The sequence below is a fragment of the Canis lupus genome, chromosome 2, assembly GCF_011100685.1.
Source record: "Canis lupus familiaris isolate Mischka breed German Shepherd chromosome 2, alternate assembly UU_Cfam_GSD_1.0, whole genome shotgun sequence".
NCBI lineage: Eukaryota > Metazoa > Chordata > Mammalia > Carnivora > Canidae > Canis > Canis lupus.
Genome location: NC_049223.1, coordinates 36,159,838 through 36,181,023, shown reverse-complemented (window position 1 = coordinate 36,181,023; position 21,186 = coordinate 36,159,838). Strand labels below are relative to the sequence as shown.

General features: G+C 40.7%; 1 protein-coding gene across 2 annotated transcripts in view; it reads right to left on the bottom strand.

Annotated features, from left to right (window-relative positions):
* Window positions 1–18,881, bottom strand: part of NDFIP1 (Nedd4 family interacting protein 1) — a 51,897-nt gene extending 33,016 nt beyond the window's left edge. The window contains exon 1 of one of the 2 annotated variants that reach the window (XM_038530476.1): window positions 18,631–18,881. In XM_038530476.1, the coding sequence (XP_038386404.1) occupies window positions 18,631–18,693 (63 nt within the window). In that variant the 5' untranslated portion in view covers window positions 18,694–18,881. The remainder of the gene's footprint in view (window positions 1–18,630) is intronic. The other variant, XM_038530474.1, reaches the window with a different exon arrangement.
* Between the last annotated feature and the right edge of the window lie 2,305 nt (window positions 18,882–21,186).

Genomic DNA, 21,186 nt, shown 5'->3' with positions numbered 1-21,186 from the left:
TCCCTTTCCTTTCAAAAGGATTAGAAACCATTCATCTTTTGTTCATAGAATAAACAGCATAAAAATAGTAGCTGGATCAGACTCACTTTTTTTTTTTTAAGATTTTATTTATTTATTTATTTATTTATTTATTTATTTATTTATTTATTTGAGAGAGAGAGAGAGCGCGCATAAGCAGGGAGAATAGCAGAGGAAAAAGGAGGAGCAGGCTCTCCACTGAGCAGCGAGCCCAATATGGGGCTCCATCCCAGGACCCTGGAATCATGACCTGAGCTGAAGGCAGATGCTGAGCCACCCAGGAGCCCCATCATTTTTAAGTTTTATATACATATAAAACTTAATATATAAATAAATATATATATATATATAAATCTAGTCTATAATTTAAATCGAGAGTGGTAAATACTGTTTGTGCTTTTTTAAGATTAAAAAAAAAATTTTTTTTAATTTATTCATGAGAGACACAGGGAGAGAGAGAGGCAGAGACACAGGCAGAGAGAGAAGCAGGCTCCAGGCAGGAAGCCTGATGTGAGACTCGATCCTGGGACTCCAGGATCATGCCCTGGGCTGAAGGCAGGTGCCAAACTGCTGAGCCACCCAGGGATCCCTATTTGTGTTTTTTAAAAAAAAAAAAAAACCCTGTATGTTGTGTTCATCTAAGATATGTTAAAGTTATAAAATATCAACATGGAAGCAAAAATGAACTCTTAACTATTCATTATTCAAAATGATATATTAGGCAATACTTTCTCTGAAGGAAAAAAAAAAGGAATTTGTCCAAAAGAACATGGACTACAACTGGAATCATCTATTCCAGGATTCTTTTAGAAGTCAAGAACAAGTTTAAGTTCTGGACTTGGAATAGAAAACACTTTTAGGGGATCCCTGGGTGGCTGAGCGGTTTAACGCCTGCTTTCGGCCCAGGGCATGATCCTGGAGTCCCGGGATCAAGTCCCGCATCCGGCTCCCTGCATGGAACCTGCTTCTCCCTCTGCCTGTGTCTCTGCCTCTCTCTCTCTCTCTTTCTCTCTCTGTGTGTCTCTCATGAATGAATAAATAAAATCTTTAAAAAAAGTAAACACTTTTAGCCTCTATTAAGATTTTATACATACACATATACATTAATACACACACGTGTGTATATAAAGATGTAAACTATTAAGATACACACATTAAGGATATGTGTAACATACATATGTCTCCCCAAATCCTAACTAAAACAATTATATGATATAATATTAAAATTACAAAAGAATCCTTTTAAATCAGTCTACTGCAAAGTTATTATTAAAACTGCACGCCTATCAGGATATCAGGGTAGCTCAATCAGGTAAGCAACTGACTCTTGGTTCCGGCTAAGGTCATGATCTCTGCATCATGGGATGGGGCTCTTCGTGCTAAGCGTGGAGTCTGCCTGAGATTTTTCCTCTCCCATTGCTCATGTTCTCTCTCTCAAAAAAACAACAAAACCCTACATGCCTCGAGTAATATATTTAAATTAGTTTGATTCGTATACCTTTTCTGTAAAACAGCTAAATCACACACACAGTACTTAAAACTGTAAACACAATTGGGACACCTCAGCAGGCTGGCTCAGTCCATAGAGTATGAGGCTCTTGTATCATGTACTTCCTAACAAAAATTAAAAGAACATTATGATTCTATGATCACCAATTTTGAAAAAAATGGCACAAGAGCTTACCAAACACAAAGGAGAAACAGACATCTTCAACCTTTATCTCCTAAGAAATAAGAAACGTTAGCACAATACACTAGGTATAAATATGTTCAATAAAGGTTTGTGGTACGAGGATGGCTGGGTGGCTCAGCGGTGGAGTATCTGTCTGTCTTGGGCTCAGGGCATGATCCCACGGTCCGGGGACCAAGTCCTACATCAGGCTCCCTGTGAGGAGCCTGCTTTTCCCTCTGCCTGTGTCTCTGCCTCTCTCTTTCTTTCTGTGTCATAAATAAATAAATAAGTAAATAAAATCTTAAAAAAGATTCAACACATTTACTTCTTATCCCTTCCAAAACCACCTTAAATGTAAATGTCAGCAGAGTTTTGTTAATTTTAAGGCAAAAAACTATAGAGTGAAGTACTGGTAAAGAAAGCAGCGGTAAAATTGTAAAAGCCAAAAGCAGGATGACAGGTGGCAACTACCACAGTAGACCCAAGAAAACTGAAGCCTAAACCAGAAAGCAGAAAAGCAACCTGTCTGGCACTATATCCTCAAAAGACTGAAGAACTGGTGGCAGCAGGTACTAGTGGAAGTAGGAATGACAACAAGATTGAAAAGCAGAAAGGTTGTAGATGTGTCAGACACACATGGCTCCCAAGATCCCCTTTAGAAAACCAGAGATTTATTCTCTGGAGACTGTCAAATACAGAGTTTTGGACTGGAGACAGAGTTCATGAGAAAGGGTTGCATACCAGAAAAGAGTGATTAGTGAGAAGTTTATGAACTAAATGTTGAGATCTCCCAGCCTCCTTCCCCCCAATTCAGCTCCCTTCTTACTAGCAGCCAGGCATGATCTCTGAGGGAAATGCACCCCAAGAGAAGACTAAAGACACTGTCACTCAGCCTCTAAAGACACTGTCACTCAGCCTCGTAGGTTCAACAAGAAACTCCATCAAGCATACTAAAGCTCCAAACTGCTTTACTAATTGTGCACTCTGAATCAAGCAGGTAAAGATCACCACACACCTAATGAAAGCTTCTAATGGTCATAAAAACACAAAGCAAAGAGAATACATGCAATGTGGAGGAAACAATAGGCAGGAAGATGCAAACTTAAAAGGAAAAAGTTTTCAATAATCTCAGAGAAGAGAAACAAATTAGAACCATAAAACAAGGACAGTGTGCTATAAAGAAAAAAAGGGAGGATTAAAGAGTTTTTGAAAATTAAAAATAACAAATTAAAATTGTATCAAAGGCTTAGAATCTAAAATTGAGAAATCTTGGGGCACATGGCTGGCTCAGTTGGAAGAGCACGCCAACTCTTGATATCTCAAGATATCCTTGATATCTCAGGATCATGAGTTTGAGCTCCATATTAGGCACAGAGATCATTTAAATAAATAAAACTTAAAGATTTAAAATTGAGAAATCTTATGGAAAGTAGAAAAAAAGACAAAGATGAAAAATATGAGAAGAGGATAAAAAAAATTTTTCAAAGAATCAGTAGCAGAGGTTCTAGATCCAAAGAGTAGAGAAAAAAAAATACCAAAGTAGAGAAAAAACAAACAAACAAAAACTTTTATTTTCAAATTTTTATTTAAGTTCTAGTGAGTCAATATACAGCGCAATGTTAGTTCCAGGAGTAGAAATCAGTGATTCACCACTAACATACATTACCCAGTGCTCATGACAAGTATCCTCCTTAATACTCATCCCTCATCTAGCCCACTCCCCACCCATCCCCTTCCATCAACCTTTAATTTGTTCTCTATCTTTAAGAGTCTCTTCTGGTTTGTTCCCTAATCCCTTACCAGCCCCCTAATACATTCATCTGTTTTGCTTCTTAAATTCTACATATGAGTGAAATCATATGGTACTTGTCTTTCTCTGATTGACTTATTTCACTTAGCATAATACACTGTAGTTTCATCCATGTCTTTGCAAATGCCAAGATTTCATTATTTTTGATGGCTGAGTAATATTCCAGCGTGCATATGTATACCATATCTTCTTTACCAATTTGTCAGTTGATGGACACCTGAGCTCTTTCCATAGCTTAGAAATAAGAACTTTAAAAAAAATTAACCAGGGCAGCCTGGGTGGCTCAGCGGTTTAGCACTGCCTTCAGCCCAGGGCCTTATCCTGGAGACGTGGGATCGAGTCCCACATCAGGCTCCCTGCAAGAAGCCTGCTTCTCCCTCTACCTGTCTCTGCCAATCTCTCTCTCTCTCTGTCTCTCATGAATAAATAAAATCTTAAAAAAAAAAATTAACCAGAACCGACAGACATGAGCTTCCAGACCAAAAGGGCCCTCTGGATGCCTGGCACAATGGATGAAAGTAGATCTCAAGGTACAACACAATGAAATTTAAGAACACTGGGGACAAAAAGAAGCTCCTAAAAGCTTCTAGAAAGTAAAAGACAGCTAGAGAAAAGTAGGTCCCATCTGAAGAATCAGATCTCAAAACTGGCTTTGTGCTTCCTAAGAGCAACAGTGGAACTTAGAAGACAACTGACTTAATGCCTTCAAAATTCTAAAGGAAAATATTTCATTGGACACCTGGGTGGCTCAGCGGTTAAGCGTCTGCCTTTGGCTCAGGGTGTGACACTGGAGTCCTGGGATCAAGTCCCATGTCGGGCTCCCTGCATGGACCCTGCTTCTCCCTCTGCCTCTGCCTCTCTCTGTGAGTCTCCCATGAATAAATAAATAAAAAAGAAAGAAAATGTTTCAGGACCAAAAGTCTAAGTGTGAAGATAACATAAAAGAGTATTTGATGTGCAAAGTCTCAAAGGCAAGGGGGGGGGGCGGTGCTTAACTTCTCATGCATTCTTTCTCAGAAATATAGTAGAGGCTGTGTAGTAGGAAAATGAGGCAGTAAATCAACAGAGAAAGAACTGAATCAAGAAAAGGGGCTTTAGGGCAGTCTGGGTGGCTCAGCGGTTTAGCGCCGCCTTCAGCCCAGGGTGTGATCCTGGAGACCCGGGATCGAGTCCCACGTCAGGCTCCCTGCATGGAGCCTGCTTCTCCCTCTGCCTGTGTCTCTGCCTCTGTGTCTCTCATGAATAAATAAAATATTTTTTAAAAAAAAGAAAGAAAGAAAAGAAAAGGGGCTTCAATTAAAAACCCTGGGAAAGGAATCCCCCAGAATGATAACTAAACAGCAGACCTTGGGGGCAACCTACTAGAATAGGTCAAAAGGCCAGTAAAGATCCCTCTCCACCTTCAGTAGTATCAATAAAATACCTGACGTACCTGAACATATCAAAAAAATACCTATGAGGTTGTATTAGTTAAGAGCCTAAGGAGGAATTAGTGCTATTAGCAAATTATTCTGTGTACACAGAAATGAAGCGAACAAAAAAATACTTTTGAAAATTTATTTTAATTCCAGTAAAGATACAGTATAATATTAGTTTCAGGTGTATAATACACTGATTCAAAACTTCCATACAGGGATCTCTGAGTGGCGCAGCGGTTTGGCGCCTGCCTTTGGCCCAGGGCGCGATCCTGGAGACCCAGGATCGAATCCCACATCGGGCTCCCGGTGCATGGAGCCTGCTTCTCCCTCTGCCTGTGTCTCTGCCTCTCTCTCTCTGTGACTATCATAAATAAATAAAAATTAAAAAATAAATTAAAAAAAAAAAAAAAAAACTTCCATACATTCCAGGTGCTCATCACAAGTGTACTCTTTAATCCCCATCACCTATTCTATGCATCCCCTTCACCCCGAAAATAACTATTAACTTCAAGGAAAATAAAGTACTATTCAGGCAAAGACAAGTAATCACAGTATACCAAATATCTCAGCTGTGAAACAGTGTCTATTATTTTCAATTACTGTAAATGCTGAATATTGATCTAACCACAAAATGGATACAACCATATCAGAAAAATGAAGAGACAGGAAGTAGGAGTATATGCAGCTGTGGGAAGGAGGTAAAAGACCAAATCTTATACCTCAGAGCAGTTAAGTCAATTTTTTAAACAGTGAAAACTGAAAAATCAAGAAGTAGCACACTATAAAATTTCTTTAACTACAAGGATAATAACAAGATGATGGCAAAAGAAGCAGCTGAAAGAAAAAAGGCTAAAAGAGCTAAGAAGCAGAGGCAAGTAAACAGAAGATTACTGTTTTTTAGTAACAAGCTCATAAGATTTGACTCTTAACTATCTGCGTGTATAACTTTGATATAAAAACTAAATGAGGGACAGTTCGGGTGGCTCAGTGGTTTAGCACCGCCTTCAGTCCAGGGCGTGATCCTGGGAAACCTGGGATTGAGTCCCATGTCGGGCTCCCTGCGTGGAGCCTGCTTCTCCCTCTGCCTGTGTCTCTGCCTCTCTCTCTGTGTGTCTCATGAATAAATAAATAAAACCTTAAAAAAAAAAAAAAGTGATCATAAACTATGTCACAAAAGGGGAACCTCTCTGTTCAAGGGAAACTAACCTAATTGGGGGGGAGCTCCTCAAACTCCCCTTAGGACAGACTACCTAACTAAAATAGGGGCTAGGAGGAAGGGAGCAATCCAGGGAGAGGACAGAGTGAGAAGAGGCCTCCAGACCAGAGTGGGCGATGCACTCTAGGACCTGAAACACGTTTCCCGTTGGAAACCACAAATCATGAGTGCCACCTCTTCTCCCAAATCCTTGTCTCTCCTATCTACATCTTGCTCATCCTTTTCAAGGCCAAGTTGTTTCATCTTCTCAGAAGCTTCTTACCTGAAACCAGATGAGCTCTTCCATCTTAAAATGATGATCTCACTCGCTGAATGTAATTAATATTATGTCAAGACCACAATACATTCTCTTGAATCACTCACGAAGCAAAAATATAGAGAAGAAAATAAAAACCACCATAATCCCATCTTTTGGATATCCTTCTAGCCTTATGAGTGAATACAAATAATCGAATAACCTTTTTACTCACTGCATGGTGGAATTTCTCTTCATTAAATTACTTTTCTGTAGTATCAGGGTAGTATCTGAAAATCAGTCTTTATTTTTTAAAGGGAAAAGCAAAGTTCCTTTCCACAAATAACTACAGCATTAACCAGAGACAGTTAAATAATAAAGCAATCTGCTAAGATAAATACAAAATCAGTGTTAGAAGGTATGCCCTGGTAATTGTTGAAATCCTGTTAAACACAATTATAGATTCTCACTTTAATGTTTCACAAAAATGTGAAGTCAAACTTAAAATGGCATTTGGATTACATTAAACCTGATACATAAAAAGAGATTTTAACCTTCCAAATAATAGCAGATGCTAAAAGCCAATGAATACCTTACATGCCCCCCATAAACTTTCTCCCCATCTACTCAGCTAGTCCTTTCGGCCACAGCCAAAAGGTGGCAAAATAGCTGTGAAACTCACAAGATCACTTAACGCTGGTCATCTCACTTAGTCACCTAAAATGAAACTGGGCAAACATGTCTAAGAGAATTAACGCAGCCTACCCTCACATACATGATTTTAAGCACACATTAAAATACTACATCTGAAAACACAATCACCTACACAAGGACAAACTGTTGAAAACAACCTAATATTAACCATCAATCATGTATAAGATCCTCAACTAAAAATTACCCTCAAATCATAGTTCTGTTTCAAGAATAACATGAGAATTTTAAAACTTCTGAAAATGCAACTACTAAAGGCAATCAATGAGAATACTAGAGCTCAGCCAGCTTCTTAAAAAAAAAAAAAGTTACAGAATTTTAAAAATTACTATTTTTCTCACATTTACAAGGACTTTATTAAAACATCTAAGCAGGGGAACCTGGCTGGTTCAAATGGTGAAATGTGTGAGTCTGGATCTTGAGGTTGTAAATTCCAGCCCCATATTGGATGTAGAGGTTACTTGAAAATAAAATCTTTAAAACAAACAAACAAAAACCCCCATCTAACTGGTAATAATAAAGTCCAGCTTCTGTCATGAAGTAATAAACTTGTATGACAGTGGGTGATGCTTTTATGGTGAACCTAAAATTGCTCTTAAAAAAATTAAGTTTATTGGGGTCCCTGGTGGCTTAGTCAGTTAAGCATTCCACTCTTGATTTTGGATCGAGTCATAATCTCAAGGTCATGTGATAGAGCCCCCCCCCTCCCCATCAGGCTCTGTGTTGGGCATGGAGCCTACTTGGGATTCTCTCTCTCCCTCTGCCTCACACCCCCCCAACAAAAAAAGTTTATTTGAAAAAGTCATAATTATTAATTACTTCTCCTAATTTCTAAAAGCATTATTAATTTTTTTGCTATGATATACAATGTTTGACAGTGACCAGAAGACTTAAAATTAGTACTATAAAATTATGAAATGGTATTCTTTACTGAGTGACCCTTTTTGAAAATATATTGAGATATTTTCTGTATTTTTATTTTTATTTTTTTTAAGATTTTATTTATTTACTCATGAGAGACACAGACAGAGAGAGGCAGAGACACAGGCAGGGGGAGAAGCAGGCTCTATGCTGGGAGTCCAACGTGGGACTCGATCCCGGGTCTTCAGGATCACACCTGACGTATGCCTGAGCCACCTGGGCTGCCCTATTTTCTATATTTTTAAACAATGTATAATTTCTTTTATCTTTTAGCATAAACTCAACAACCATTTATATTTACTGACATCACTTTTAAAAATAATTACTCGGGGCCCTGGGTGGCTCAGTGGTTTAGCACCTGCCTTCCGCCCAGGGTGTGATCCTGGGGTCCCGGGATCGGTCCCACGTTGGGCTCCCTGCATGGAGCCTGCTTCTCCCTCTGCCTGTGTCTCTGCCTCTCATGAATAAATAAATAAAGTCTTTTAAAAAATAATTAATTACTGATCACAAAAGAAGTTTCCTGAATCATCAATAGAATGCCATCTCTTAGGATCAAAGCCACCAGTTTCTACACACACAAAAAAATCAATTATAAAGCTGGAAGGAATCAAAGTGATATGGTCCAACTATTTCATTTTTCAAAAGACCAAATAAGGCTAAAAAGAGGTTAAAATTCTCACCCACAGTCACATTATCTCTTACTTCATGACAGAGGCTGGACTATTATTACTGATTAGATGTTTTAATAAAGTCTTTTAAGTTCTCCTGAATCAGTCTCTACTTCGTGTCCAAAATGAACCTTCCAGATACTAAAGTCTACATTATAAGCTTCAAAAACTGCTTATTGGGGCTCCTGGCTGGCTCAGTTGGTAAAACATGCAACTCTTGATCTCCGAGTCATGAGTTCCAGCCCCATGCTGGGTACAGAGATTACTGTAAACAGGGTGTGCCTGGGTAGCTCAGTCCATGAAGTGTCTGCCTTTGGCTTGGGTCATAATCCTGGGTCCTGGGACTGAGCCCTATGTCAGCTCCCCACTGACCAGGGAGCCAGCCACTCCCTCTCCCTCTTGTGCTCTCTATCAAATGAAAAAAAAAATAAAAAAATATTTTAAAAACCCTCTGCTTATTAATGCAAAATTATATGAAAAGTTTGGATGCTATAACATAAAACTACTAAAATGAAAGCTTCAAAATACTAAGAACACTCTATTCCTGATTCCCCAGTCTACAATATTTCATCTAAATTTCAAAAGGACAAAATAAGTTAAAAATAATTTAATAAAAAAGTAAATCGCAAAAGCAGCACAGAATTCTATAGAGAAAGGATTATGAAGCTAAAGGGACTTGGGTTTTACCTACAGTGTGCTTTCAATTTCTATAGCACTGTATTCATAGTTAATCATACCTTAACATTTAAGGTGAATGTGAGCAATAAATATATAGGTATTATTTTATTTTTATTTTAATTTTTTTAAAGATGTCATTTCTTTTTTTATAGATCTTTATAAATCTTTTTTTTATTTTTTTAAAGATTTTATTTATTTATTCATGAGAGACATAGAGAGAGAGAAAGGCAGAGACACAGGCAGAGGGAGAAGCAGGCTCCATGCAGGAGATCCAGGATCTCCCGGATCATGCCCCGGGTTGAACGCGGCGCTAAACCACTGAGCCACCGGCACTGCCCTATAGGTATAATTTTATACTATTCTTGCAACTTGTAAGTTGAAACTATTTCCAAGTAAGGAAATTTCTTGTTAAAGGAATTTTTTAAAAAGCAAATCGTGATTATTAACAAAAACTTTGGGGAAAAAAAGAGAAATTACTCCTATTATTTTTCTTAGCAATCTATTATAAATGTATCAAACAACCCACCAAAGGTGAAGGGAAAGGTGCTGACCAAAGTACCTCAGGAACTTTGGAAATGAGTACAGTCTGTAAGACTAAATGCAAAAGAAACTGTATATACAGCCTTGTCCTCTAGTTGATAAAAGTGTTTACCACAGAGGTGTAGGTTAACAATTCTGACACCACTGCACACATTTGTTAGAATTGAAGAGTTAAGTAAATGGATGGTGGGTGGTGGGAGCAAAGTTTCTCACTGCTGAAGTGGGAGTTTACAGACAGGCCAGGGCAGGAGTCTAGAGTGGTCCATGTAGCAATGGATTAGAGTTAGTTAGTTAGTTTAATATAGATACAGCTTACATATTGATATGCTTACAGATATGTATACACACATGTATTTCTTTACTCTGTTAACTTCGAAGGCAAAGAAGCAATGACACCCTAGTAGCAATGAGCACAGACCTTGGTTTCTAGTACCATTCTCCAATAAAAAGAGCAAGGCCTCCTTAGAAAAATGGCTGATTCCAGGATAGCACAGAAAATATACACAATACTAATGCCAAAAGTGAGGAAGTGCTTCAAAAAAACCCAAAATGATGGAACCACGTCAGAGAGACACAAGTGCCAACTGAAAGAGTCCCAATGGCCAAAACTGCAAAAACCTGAGCCACAAAATAAATCAGTATTGGATTATAACCCAAAGGAAAAAAAAAGAGTCCATTCTGAAATGACTAAATCAATGGGAAGAGACAAACATCCCATGCAGAAAAATTCTGAGTAATTCTCTGCCCTCCACAAGGTGGAACATAACTCTTCAATCCTAAAGTGTATATTGTACATAGTGACTTCCTTTCAAAGAGCACAGTATGAAAAGGTGGGGAGTGGGGAAGAGTAATTTTACAGCAGAGGAACTTCACAAATACTATGTCAGCCAGGTGATCAAGGTCAACATCAACAGTGTTAAGTCATGCTGGTTGTGCATATTCTTGGTATGATGTGATGGAAATGCCACTTTACCTCTGTGGTCTTCCTCACCAAAACCCACAAACCCAGTTTGATCATGAAAAGATTCAGACAAATCCAATCAACTATATGAGCAGATGGATGTTAGGTAAACCTATTTTAATTGGCTCACAATATATGTAAAACCAAACCACCATGCTGTAAGCCTTAAACTTATATAGTGATGTATGTCAATTATTTCTCAATAAATCTGAAAAAAAAAATCCCATTTAAGGGACAGTCTATATAAACACTTGACCAAAACTCCTCAAAATTGTCAAGGTCATCAAAAACAAGGAAAATGTGAGAAACTATTACAGCCAAGAGGACCCTAAAGTAACATGACAACCAAATGTAATGTGGTAACCTGTATGGGACTGTGAAACACAAAAAAAGGTCCTTAGATTAAAAAACAAAAATCCGGATAACTGCATACTTTTATGGAGTTTAGTTAATAACGTGTCAGTATTGGTTCATTAATGCCACAAACATATCATGCTAACGTGGGAAAACTGGGTCTGGGGTACATGGAAACTACTGTCTTTTCAATGTTTCTGAAAATCTAAAAACATTACAAAAATTAAAGGTTATTTTTAAACATTTTTTTAAAACTTGTTTTAAAAAGCAAAGGGAAAAAAATTATTAATGCCTGAAGAATGCACACCAACTTAAACAGACCTCAGAAGAGACTGGAAGGGAAGGGAAATCAAGCTTTCCTTTACAAGTGTACTGTTTGACTCTAGTATATGAAGAGTATCTATGTACTATTGCATAACAAGAAGTGTTTAATTTTATTTATTTTTAAATATTGTATTTATTTATTCATGAGAGACACAGAGAAAGAGAGAGAGGCAGAGATACAGGCAGAGGGAGAATCAGGCTCCATGCAGGGAGCCCAATATGGGACTCGATCCCGGGACTCCAGGATCACGCCCTGGGCTGAAGGCAGACGCTCAACCGCTGAGCCACCCAGGCGTCCCAGTGTTTAATTTTAAATGCCACATTTAAACACCGAATAACAAATAAAATCAAACCGTTGTTGAACAGACACCACTCGCTAAGCCTGGGTATTTCTATTCATAAACTATCAATTTCCAGAAAAACCTCCAAGCCACATTCAAGCAGCTCATTAACTAGGAACTGATATTAGTGCAACATGTGAATTTAAAAGAAAATATGTTAATATGAAAAATCGTTAAGGTGGATAAGAAACATACATGTGACAGGAACTGTTTGAACCACTAAGAAAATATTTCACTAGAAACATTGTTAAATTTGATTAGTATTTAGACCTAGTATTTATAACTTTCAATAGAATAAATTGTGTTACTCAGAAAAAAATGAGTCATTTTAACAGCAGAAGTGCTAAGTGAGGTCTAATAACACTCACTTTATTACTATACTTGCTGAAGGCAACAACACATAGTGCTCTTCTATCTAGACAGCCACTAGAAGCAATTACAATTGGAGTATATAAGGCTCAACAGATTCAATATATGGTATTTACCAACTGCCTATATTGTATAAAATGATTTGAGAACAAAGATAAGACCATTAAGCTTATCATCAGCATCAGTCTCTAATCAAAGTGTTTGAGGCTGCTTTATCTAAACGGGCACCATCTACTACCACAAGAATATGGTGCCACTCAACAGCTGTACTTGTTCAACGACAATAAGAGTAAATTATTAAGAAACCAAATAATTATTTTAAAGCCCCGAGAACAGATAAATCACAAGATGGCACTTGAACCTCTTCAAGCCTTCCCTTTTTTTTTTAAGCCTTCCCTTTTTTATTAATAAGAGTACAAATTCACTCTCATATAGTAGGATTTATTTTATAATATAATTTTATGTAAAGTAATGTGATACCATCTGTGTCTAGCATAAAGTAATTTGAAGTCATGTGCAGGCAAACCAGCAGGTGGTATCAGCTGAGATGATGCCAGGATTTCCTCAGCTGGGCCTTAGTCCCTACCCACACTAAGGAGTTCTGCCGTTTCCAGTGCAAAGAGAGAATGATAAAACCAATTAAATCTCCCCTAACAAGTGGTCACCAGCAGGTGCAGGCAAGAAAATTAAGAATGGGTCAGCAAGATTCAAGAATCCATCACTGCTACAAAAAAACACTCACTGCTTACCAAGAGGGAGTCACATACGAATCACAGTTGTAGATCTACAGATCCTGACACAAATCCTGTTTCTCTACTCTTAATAGATTACAAAAGAGCTCTCATAATTCATTTTTCATGTGATACTAACTGCTTACATCTTTTATTAGAGTCACACACAAAAACATTTATGACTATAATGACATGATTTCTAGGTTTTGTCTCAAAATAATGGTGGGGAGTATAAATGAAACATTACCCATTTGTTGATGACTGCGGGAGCTGGGTGATGACTGCATTAGATTTATTACACCATGTTTTAGTATACGTGTGGAATTTTCATAGTAAAAAGTTGAAATGTAAACAAACGTTATTAAGAAATGACTCTACTTGGCACCCAGGAGGCTCAGTCCATTTAAGTGTCTGCCCTTGGCTCAGGTGGTTATCCGAGGGTCCCCGGATTGAGCCCCTCATTGGGCTCCCTGCTCAGTGGGGAGTCTGCCTCTCCCTCTGCCCTTACCCCTGTTCGTGATCATTCTCTCTCAAATAAATAAATAAAATCTGTTTAAAAAGGGGAAAAAAAAGAAAAAAAATGACTCTACTCCTACAACTGAATAAAAAAGCAAACAGCCCAATTCAAAAATGGGTAAAGGACTTGAACATGTATTTCTCCAAAGAAGATACACAAACTGCCAATAAGCACATAAAAAAATTCTCAGTATCACTAATCATTAGGGAAATGTAAATCAAAACTACACTGAAAGACTTCATGACCATTAGGATGGCTTTATCAAAAGGGCAGTCCTGGTGGCTCAGCGGTTTAGCGCCGCCTTCAGCCCAGGGCCTGGTCTTGGAGACCCAGGATCGAGTCCCATATCAGGCTCCCTGCATGGAGCCTGCATCTACCTCTGCCTATGTCTCTGCCTCTCTCTCTGTCTCATAAATAAATAAAATCTTTAAAAAATAAAATAACAAGGGTTGATGAAGATATTTAAAATTGGAAACCCTTCCACTCCCACCCAAAAATATTGGAACTCTGGGGCACCCCGGGTGGCTCAGCGGTTTAGCGCTGCCTTCAGCCCAGGGTGTGATCCTGGAGACCCGGGATCGAGTCCCACGTCCGGCTCCCTGCATGGAGCCTGCTTCTCCCTCTGCCTGTGTCTCTGCCTCTCCCTTTCTGTGTGTCTCTCATGAATAAATAAATAAAATCCTTAAAAGAAAAAAAAATTGGAACTCTGATGCACTGCTGGTAGGAATGTAAAATGGTGTCTGTACTACAGAAAACTGTATTTTTTAAATAAAGAATTTAAAAATAGCATTACCATTGAACCAGTAATTCTACTTGAGCATATAAACCAAAAGGACTGAAAGCTGAGCCTCAAAAGAACACCTGTATACCTATATTCACAGCAGCATTATTTACAATGGCCAAAAGGCAGAACCACTGCAACTGTGCACCAATGGATGAAAAAAAAAAAAAAAGGGTAAACAAAATATGCTACATGCATATAGTACTAGTCAGCCTTAAAATGGGAGGAAATTCTGACAGGTGGTACAACTTGGGTAAACCTGGAGGCTATGAAGCTAAGTGAAATAAGCCAGTCACAAAAGGACAAATACCATATAATTTCATTTATCTGAGGTAGAGTAATTAAGTTCATAGAAAATAGAATGATGGCTATGGGGGCTAGGAAAGGGGAAAAGGGGAGTTATTGTTTAATGGGTATGGAGTTTCAGCAGGGGAAGGTGAAATAGTTCTGAAAATGGGTGGTGGTGAGGGCTGCCCAATAATGTGAATGTATTTAATGCCAATGAACTGTACACTTAAAAATGGCCAAAATGGTAAATTTTATATATTTTTATGACAATTTTTTAAAGTTCAAAAAAAACAATTCTACTCATCTCAATATTTTTGGAAAAGTCTTCTTTGATCATTGGAATAGGCCACAAATACAGCAAAATAATCTCAAAATCTTGACATAACACTCTAAGGGGCATTCCTAGATATAATTACAACTTTTCAAACTAAAAAGATGAAACCACATGGGTGCTTTTCACTCCTTCCTCCAGGATCGTGATCTAACACTTCTGCATAAATATGGTTTGGCCTGGCAGAAAAGAAATTCTTTCCCTGATCTATGAAAACCTTCCTCCACAATCCTGAGAATTTATCTAAAAAGGTAGCATTCCCAGCGCAGCTCTACAAGGTCATCAGACTACATTACAAACTTATTAATGATGCTTACAAGTGGGTAACTTCTTCAGCAAGCAGTAAGCCTAAAACAAAACATCCTAGTCTATTTTGAAGCCTATATGGCAGTGTCATCGTGGCCTCCTTAGATTAGATTCAAATCCAAAGATCTCAAAACATTTCAGGAAGTATTTGGCAAAATTCATAAAATAGGCAAAGACATATTCCAGTGAGGCAGAGGGCTTGGAACGGTTGAAAAGGAATAAATGTCTGGAGAGACGGTGACGTATTACAGATTTCTCAACATGGGGCCTGCCTACACACACACCTTTCTGAAACAGTGCTTCTGAATATCTGAATATAAAAATCTCAGCTGCAAAAAACAAGAAAAAATAAAGCCACAGGAACCTATGAGCCCAGGCTTTCTGTGCAGTCTGTCACAATGCTAAATTCAAGTTGTGCGTAGTGCACTACCAATAAAAGAAATCATAAAGGCAAAACTGTGTTTGCATTTAGTAATGAATCACACAGTCTTCCACTGCATTTATTTACTAGAGAACCAGCTCTATTTGATGAACCAGATCAAGAAGTCAGAACTGCCTTTTGTGACTAGAGTATCATGCTCCTATCAAGTTGCCTGAACAATTCATCAACATTCTATAATGCAAAAGCCTTTTAAATATGTATGTATACTCTCTGACCAAGCATTTCCACATCTAAAAATTTATAGGGAACCCTGGGTGGCGCAGCGGTTTGGCGCCTGCCTTTGGCCCAGGGCGCGATCCTGGAGACCCGGGATCGAGTCCCACGTCGGGCTCCCGGTGCATGGAGCCTGCTTCTCCCTCTGCCTATGTCTCTGCCTCTCTCTCTCTCTGTGTGACTATCATAAATAAATAAAAATTTTTAAAAAAATGGTTCATTAAAAAAAATAAAAATAAATAAAAATTTATACTCAGGAAAAGAGATATAGATGTACACAAAAGAAACTTCAGTGAATAAAAAAATTATGAACACACTTAGTGGCCAACAATAGGCAACTGACTTGAACTATGTACAACCAGTTACATGCAATGCAGACATGAAAATACTACCCTATTTTATACATCTATATGCCTCTGTACATACATGTGAACAAATACATGTACATGCAAACTTGTGAATGCACATGTGTCTGAGAACATGACACATATGGGCACAGTGGATGTATAAATGTATACATGTGCACATATGCACAAAATGTGTACAAGTAAAACCAGGGGGCTCGTGGAATGGTACATGTGTACAAAGATGTGCCTGTATATATATCCATGGATACATGAGAAAATATATATGCACATATATATATGCTAATGCACATGCCTATATTTGGAACATGAGCCTGTGTTTTAAGTAGGTGAGTGTGTATTTATCCTTGTAATCACTACTTAGAGGCTGTGACCTTGAGCAAGTTAATGAGCCTCTTGGAGTCTTGACTTTGTCATCTATACAATAATACCAAACCTTGCCTCATGGGAGTTCCATGAGGATTAGGGAAATAATGGATGTAAAGTCCTCAGTACCGTGATTGGCACATAGTAAATGCTCAGTCAATATTAGCTTTCCTTATCTGTACACATGTATACTGATTTATATTTATGTATATTTACATACCTATAAGTCCACAAAGATACACATCAAAATACTAATTTTGGTTACCTATGGGTGATAAATTTTTACTGTGGGTTTTTTTTTTAGGGGGGGTAGCTTTCATATTTTGCAATTTTTCTAGGAAGATTATTTTTTTCATGCTGTTTTTTGGAGGTTATTTCTTCAACATAATGATTTTCAAAAATAAAATAAAGATGACCTGTCCCTGACACACCTCAATTCTGCATATTTAAAGCTGTTAAATATAAATATTACACCAAGGAATACATAGTTTTGATACTCCACCAAATTTTTTGTATTCCAGCAATATGTCAGCATTACCTAATAGCTCAAGAAGATGGCAGTACAAAGAAAAGCCACAGCTTTTTCCTTGTTTGCCTTTTACAAAACAGGATGAAAAGAATGAATTAGATCACAGTGTGGGGTACAAGTGATTTTTGAACACTCTGGTGACAGTTAAGTGACATCTGTCATTTGTATTTTATTAAAGCAGGGAGAAACCCTCACCCAAGGTCATACAAAAAAAAAAAAAAAAAAAGCATGTGCCAGACCACAGGCTGTGAGAGATCTGAGGACTAAACTGCATTGCCACGGTCTGGGCATGTTTATGAAACCAAGAAGCTAAATTCTTAACCAGTCATTTCAGAAGTCCGGCTGGAGGAGGGAGGAAATTACTACACAGGGCTGATGACAGCAAAACAAACTGGTAACTGGCTGCACTGAGTTAATCTAGATGTTTTAATCAGACTGGTTTTCGTTATTTCTGAAATACAAAGCTGTAGATCATCAATGATAGGGCATCTAATTTCATAAAAGCACGACTGATATTTGTATGCAAATTATACCAAGAAACATCTGATAGGACAAAACGCAAACAGTTATCAGCGGTTCCAATCAACACCAGTTCCTACCTGGCTTAATTCCCACAATTAAGATGTGTTAGGTTAAACAGCACTAAAAATCCTGCAGATGGTCTCTGAATTTCCGAGGGGAGCCCAGCTAGTAGAACAAGCAGCTCTTTTCCCTAGGGCCTCAATTTATAAATTATAACCGGGATAATACTCCAATCAATCCCTATACATTTCCTCCCCAGCCATGCTATTAAATCTCCTTAAACGTCATTTCCAAGCTTTTAAAACACACACCCAGGCACACGCCCTGCAGCCTTCAGCGAGCTCACGACGTTCCGGGGCACTGCCCCAGCTAAACAGCGCCTTTCCCAGACCTACTGCAAACTGCAGACTTGCCTCTCGTCTCATTTTTGACTTTTGTCTTAAAACAGAGGCGCGGGGGAGGGGAGGAGGGGGATGGGTTTCGACAAACAGACTAGGCTCTGAAACCCCCCGAGCAATCGCATCTCGTCACGGGGAGCTGTCGGCCGCAGTGGCAGCGATTTTAATCTTTTCTCTCCACCCAGTTTCCTTTTCCATCTCACGCTTCATCGCCTTCTTTCTCTTCTTCCCCATGACATCAAACCAGAGGTGCAGAAAGGGAAACTGCATGCCCCCGCGTGGGCGCCGCCCCGAGGGTCGCGGGCTCCGACTCGGCGGCCCGCCCGCCGCGAGAAGTGCGGGGCGACGCCGCGGGCCGGAGGTTTTCCGCCGCCCGGGTGCCGCCCCGGGTCGCGGAGGGCCGGGCCGGGCCGGGCCGGGCCGGGCCCGCGGCGGCCTCGACTCCGAGCCCGCGGCCCGCCCAGGCCCGCCAAGCCGCGGCGTCGCGTCGGCCACAGGCCGGGCCGGAGACGCCAGAAGTGGCCGGCGGGCAGGGGGGCGGGCCGGGGGCGGCGGGGGCCGGGGGGCCGGGGGCCGGGGGCCGGGCCGGACTCGGCGCTGCTCACCTGCTGGTACCGGCTGCCGCAGGCCGGCTCCACCGCCGCCAGCGCCGCCAACGCCAACGCCATGGCGCAGCCGGCCGCAGAGGAGGAAGGCGGGCGAGCGGGCGAGCGAGCTCTAGGGGCGCGGGCGCTGCGGCCTGGGAGCGCGGGGAGGCCGAGGGGACGCGCCTCGCGTGGGTCTCGGTGGCCGCCGCCGCTTCCAGGCAAGCCGCCCTCCTCGGGTTGTGAGCGCCGCCGCCGCCGAGGCTCCGACGCGGCCCCTGGGGAGGAGGCGGGGACGCCGCCGACGACGCTGCGCCGCCGCCCCGCCCCGCCCCGCCCCGCCCCCGCCGCGCGCCCGGGCCCGGCCTCGGCCTCGCCCCGCCGAGCCGCCGCCCGGGGTGGGGTCCGGCCGGCGTCCCGCGCGCCGAGCTGCGGCCCGAGCGAGCCCCGCGCCTTCCCCGAGCGCTCTCCTCTAGCCCTCCCCACACCGCGACGTGGGGCCGCGGCCCGGCGGAGGAGGCCGTCGGCGCCCGGGGAGGCTGACACCCCGGCACGGCCGCGACCGGGGCTCCCTGGGACCGCTGCACCCGCTCGGTTCTCGTCCAAGCCCCGGCTTGTCTGCCATCGTCCTAGATCAGGGACTGCCAACCGGTCCGGTGGCGGTGGAAAGCAGAAGAAATTCATGTTTCATTGTGCATAAATGAAGTCTTACCGGAGCACAGCCGTTCGTTCCCATGTTGGGTACGGCCAGCAATCCCTAAAATACTTACTCTCTGACCCATTACAGAAGAGTTTCCTGACACTACACCCTCCAGAACTCCTTTAGTAAAGATCTCAAACAAGCACTACTTAGGATGGATGATGATAACAGCATTCTCCTTTTTGTGCAGCCCTTTAGTATTCTAACAGCCTCATCTGTGGATAAGACATGTTATTTCCATGTATGCATGCATGTAAATAAATCCACCCGGCCTGGAGCCCAACTCGGCTTGAACTCACAACCCTGAGATCAAGATCGCAGCTGAAATCAGGAGTTGGGCTCTTAACCCACCGAGCCACCGAGGAGCCAGGACATGATACTTTTCTGAACCAAAAGCTCTCTGAGGAGGTGACATGGAAGGCCAGACTCCAAAGATTCAGCCCTGCTGAGAGCTGAGAACACGTGCAAAGGCTGTGAGGGAGCCACAGGTTGCTTTGCGGAAGGACTGGAAGAGGCAGGCAGGACTGCCCTAGGGGAGATACAATAACCAATGTTTCCCAAAAGAGGAAATTAAGCTTGAAGAAATTAAATATCTTGCCCAAGAACACAGAGCTAGGGAGGGGAAACCTGGAATGTAAACCAATGAAACCAGCATTGTTAACTATTATCGTGCAACTCAATTATAAACTCTGTGAGGAGGAAAGTATGTCTCTCTTAAATATTTTTATATATCCCGCAGCATCCAGCGCAGCATGGCTATACAGCAGGCATGTGAGGTCTGCTGTTTCCTTCTGTCATACCCAGCCACCTGGAATTGCTTCTACCCACATGTCCAACCCAGAAAAACCTGAGTTTTTGAAGCTTGTTGCAATTCCTCTTTCTTCTTGATTGCCTTTCCGAGTGAATAGTCTAGGGTTGGCATTAGTATGATTATTGTTTTAGCTTCTAATTTTCAAGCTTAGGTGACTACATATTTTTGAACAGAGCTGTGTTTTTAAACTACCCTGAGGTTTCTACATGTACGAGCCAACTGTAATCCATAAAGATTCTAGATCTTTATCTTCCTCACTTTAAGATCTCTACCGGTTTCCAATCTCCTACAGGTCTGTCCCAATATCCAAGTGTTAACCTCTCATATTCACACTTTGGGGGAGTGGGCAAATCCAGCAAGATGCCAGTCTGAGAATCTCAAAGTGGTACACTCCTTACTCTGTCTCATAGCTGTTTTTAATTCAGAGAAACAACTTTTAGGTGTAATAAGGTACAGTGAATCATTCTATACAAAATGTCCTACTTCATGGTCTTACATAAGGAAAAAAGTGTTTCATTTGAAATGCTTTAAAATCTCACCAACAGAAAGTAGAAATCCAGATTTCTTTGCCCAGATTATCTAAATTTACACGTAAGAAGGAATAAAAAAGATGTCTGTGCTGCCGCATATGGCTATTGGTGCAACAGCTGCCATCTTTACGCATGTCTACGGCGTGGTGACGTTTGTGGAAAAGATGTTGCTACCCTGCCCGTCTACTTCTTTCCTAAATTATTTTCTCCCTCAACAGCGATACACTCCCTGGATATGAACATAATATAAATACTGGGCTTTCTCACTGAAATATTTTCTCTCAAAAGAAAAAAAAAAAAGTCCAGCTTCCAATCTCCCTTTCCTAATCCTTTTGCTGGTACCCTGAACCAAAATGTCTTGTGTTAACAGTGAAGTCTTGGTCTTTTTTTTTTCCCTCTGAGTTCCCCCCACAGCCTTTAATAAGTAAATGGAGATGATTTGTGTTGATTCAATGGATGGGTAAATTGGGAAGTTGAGAAACTGAGTCAGTGCTGTATAAGGTCTCCAGTTGGCAAGCAAACTGTACAGTGAAGGG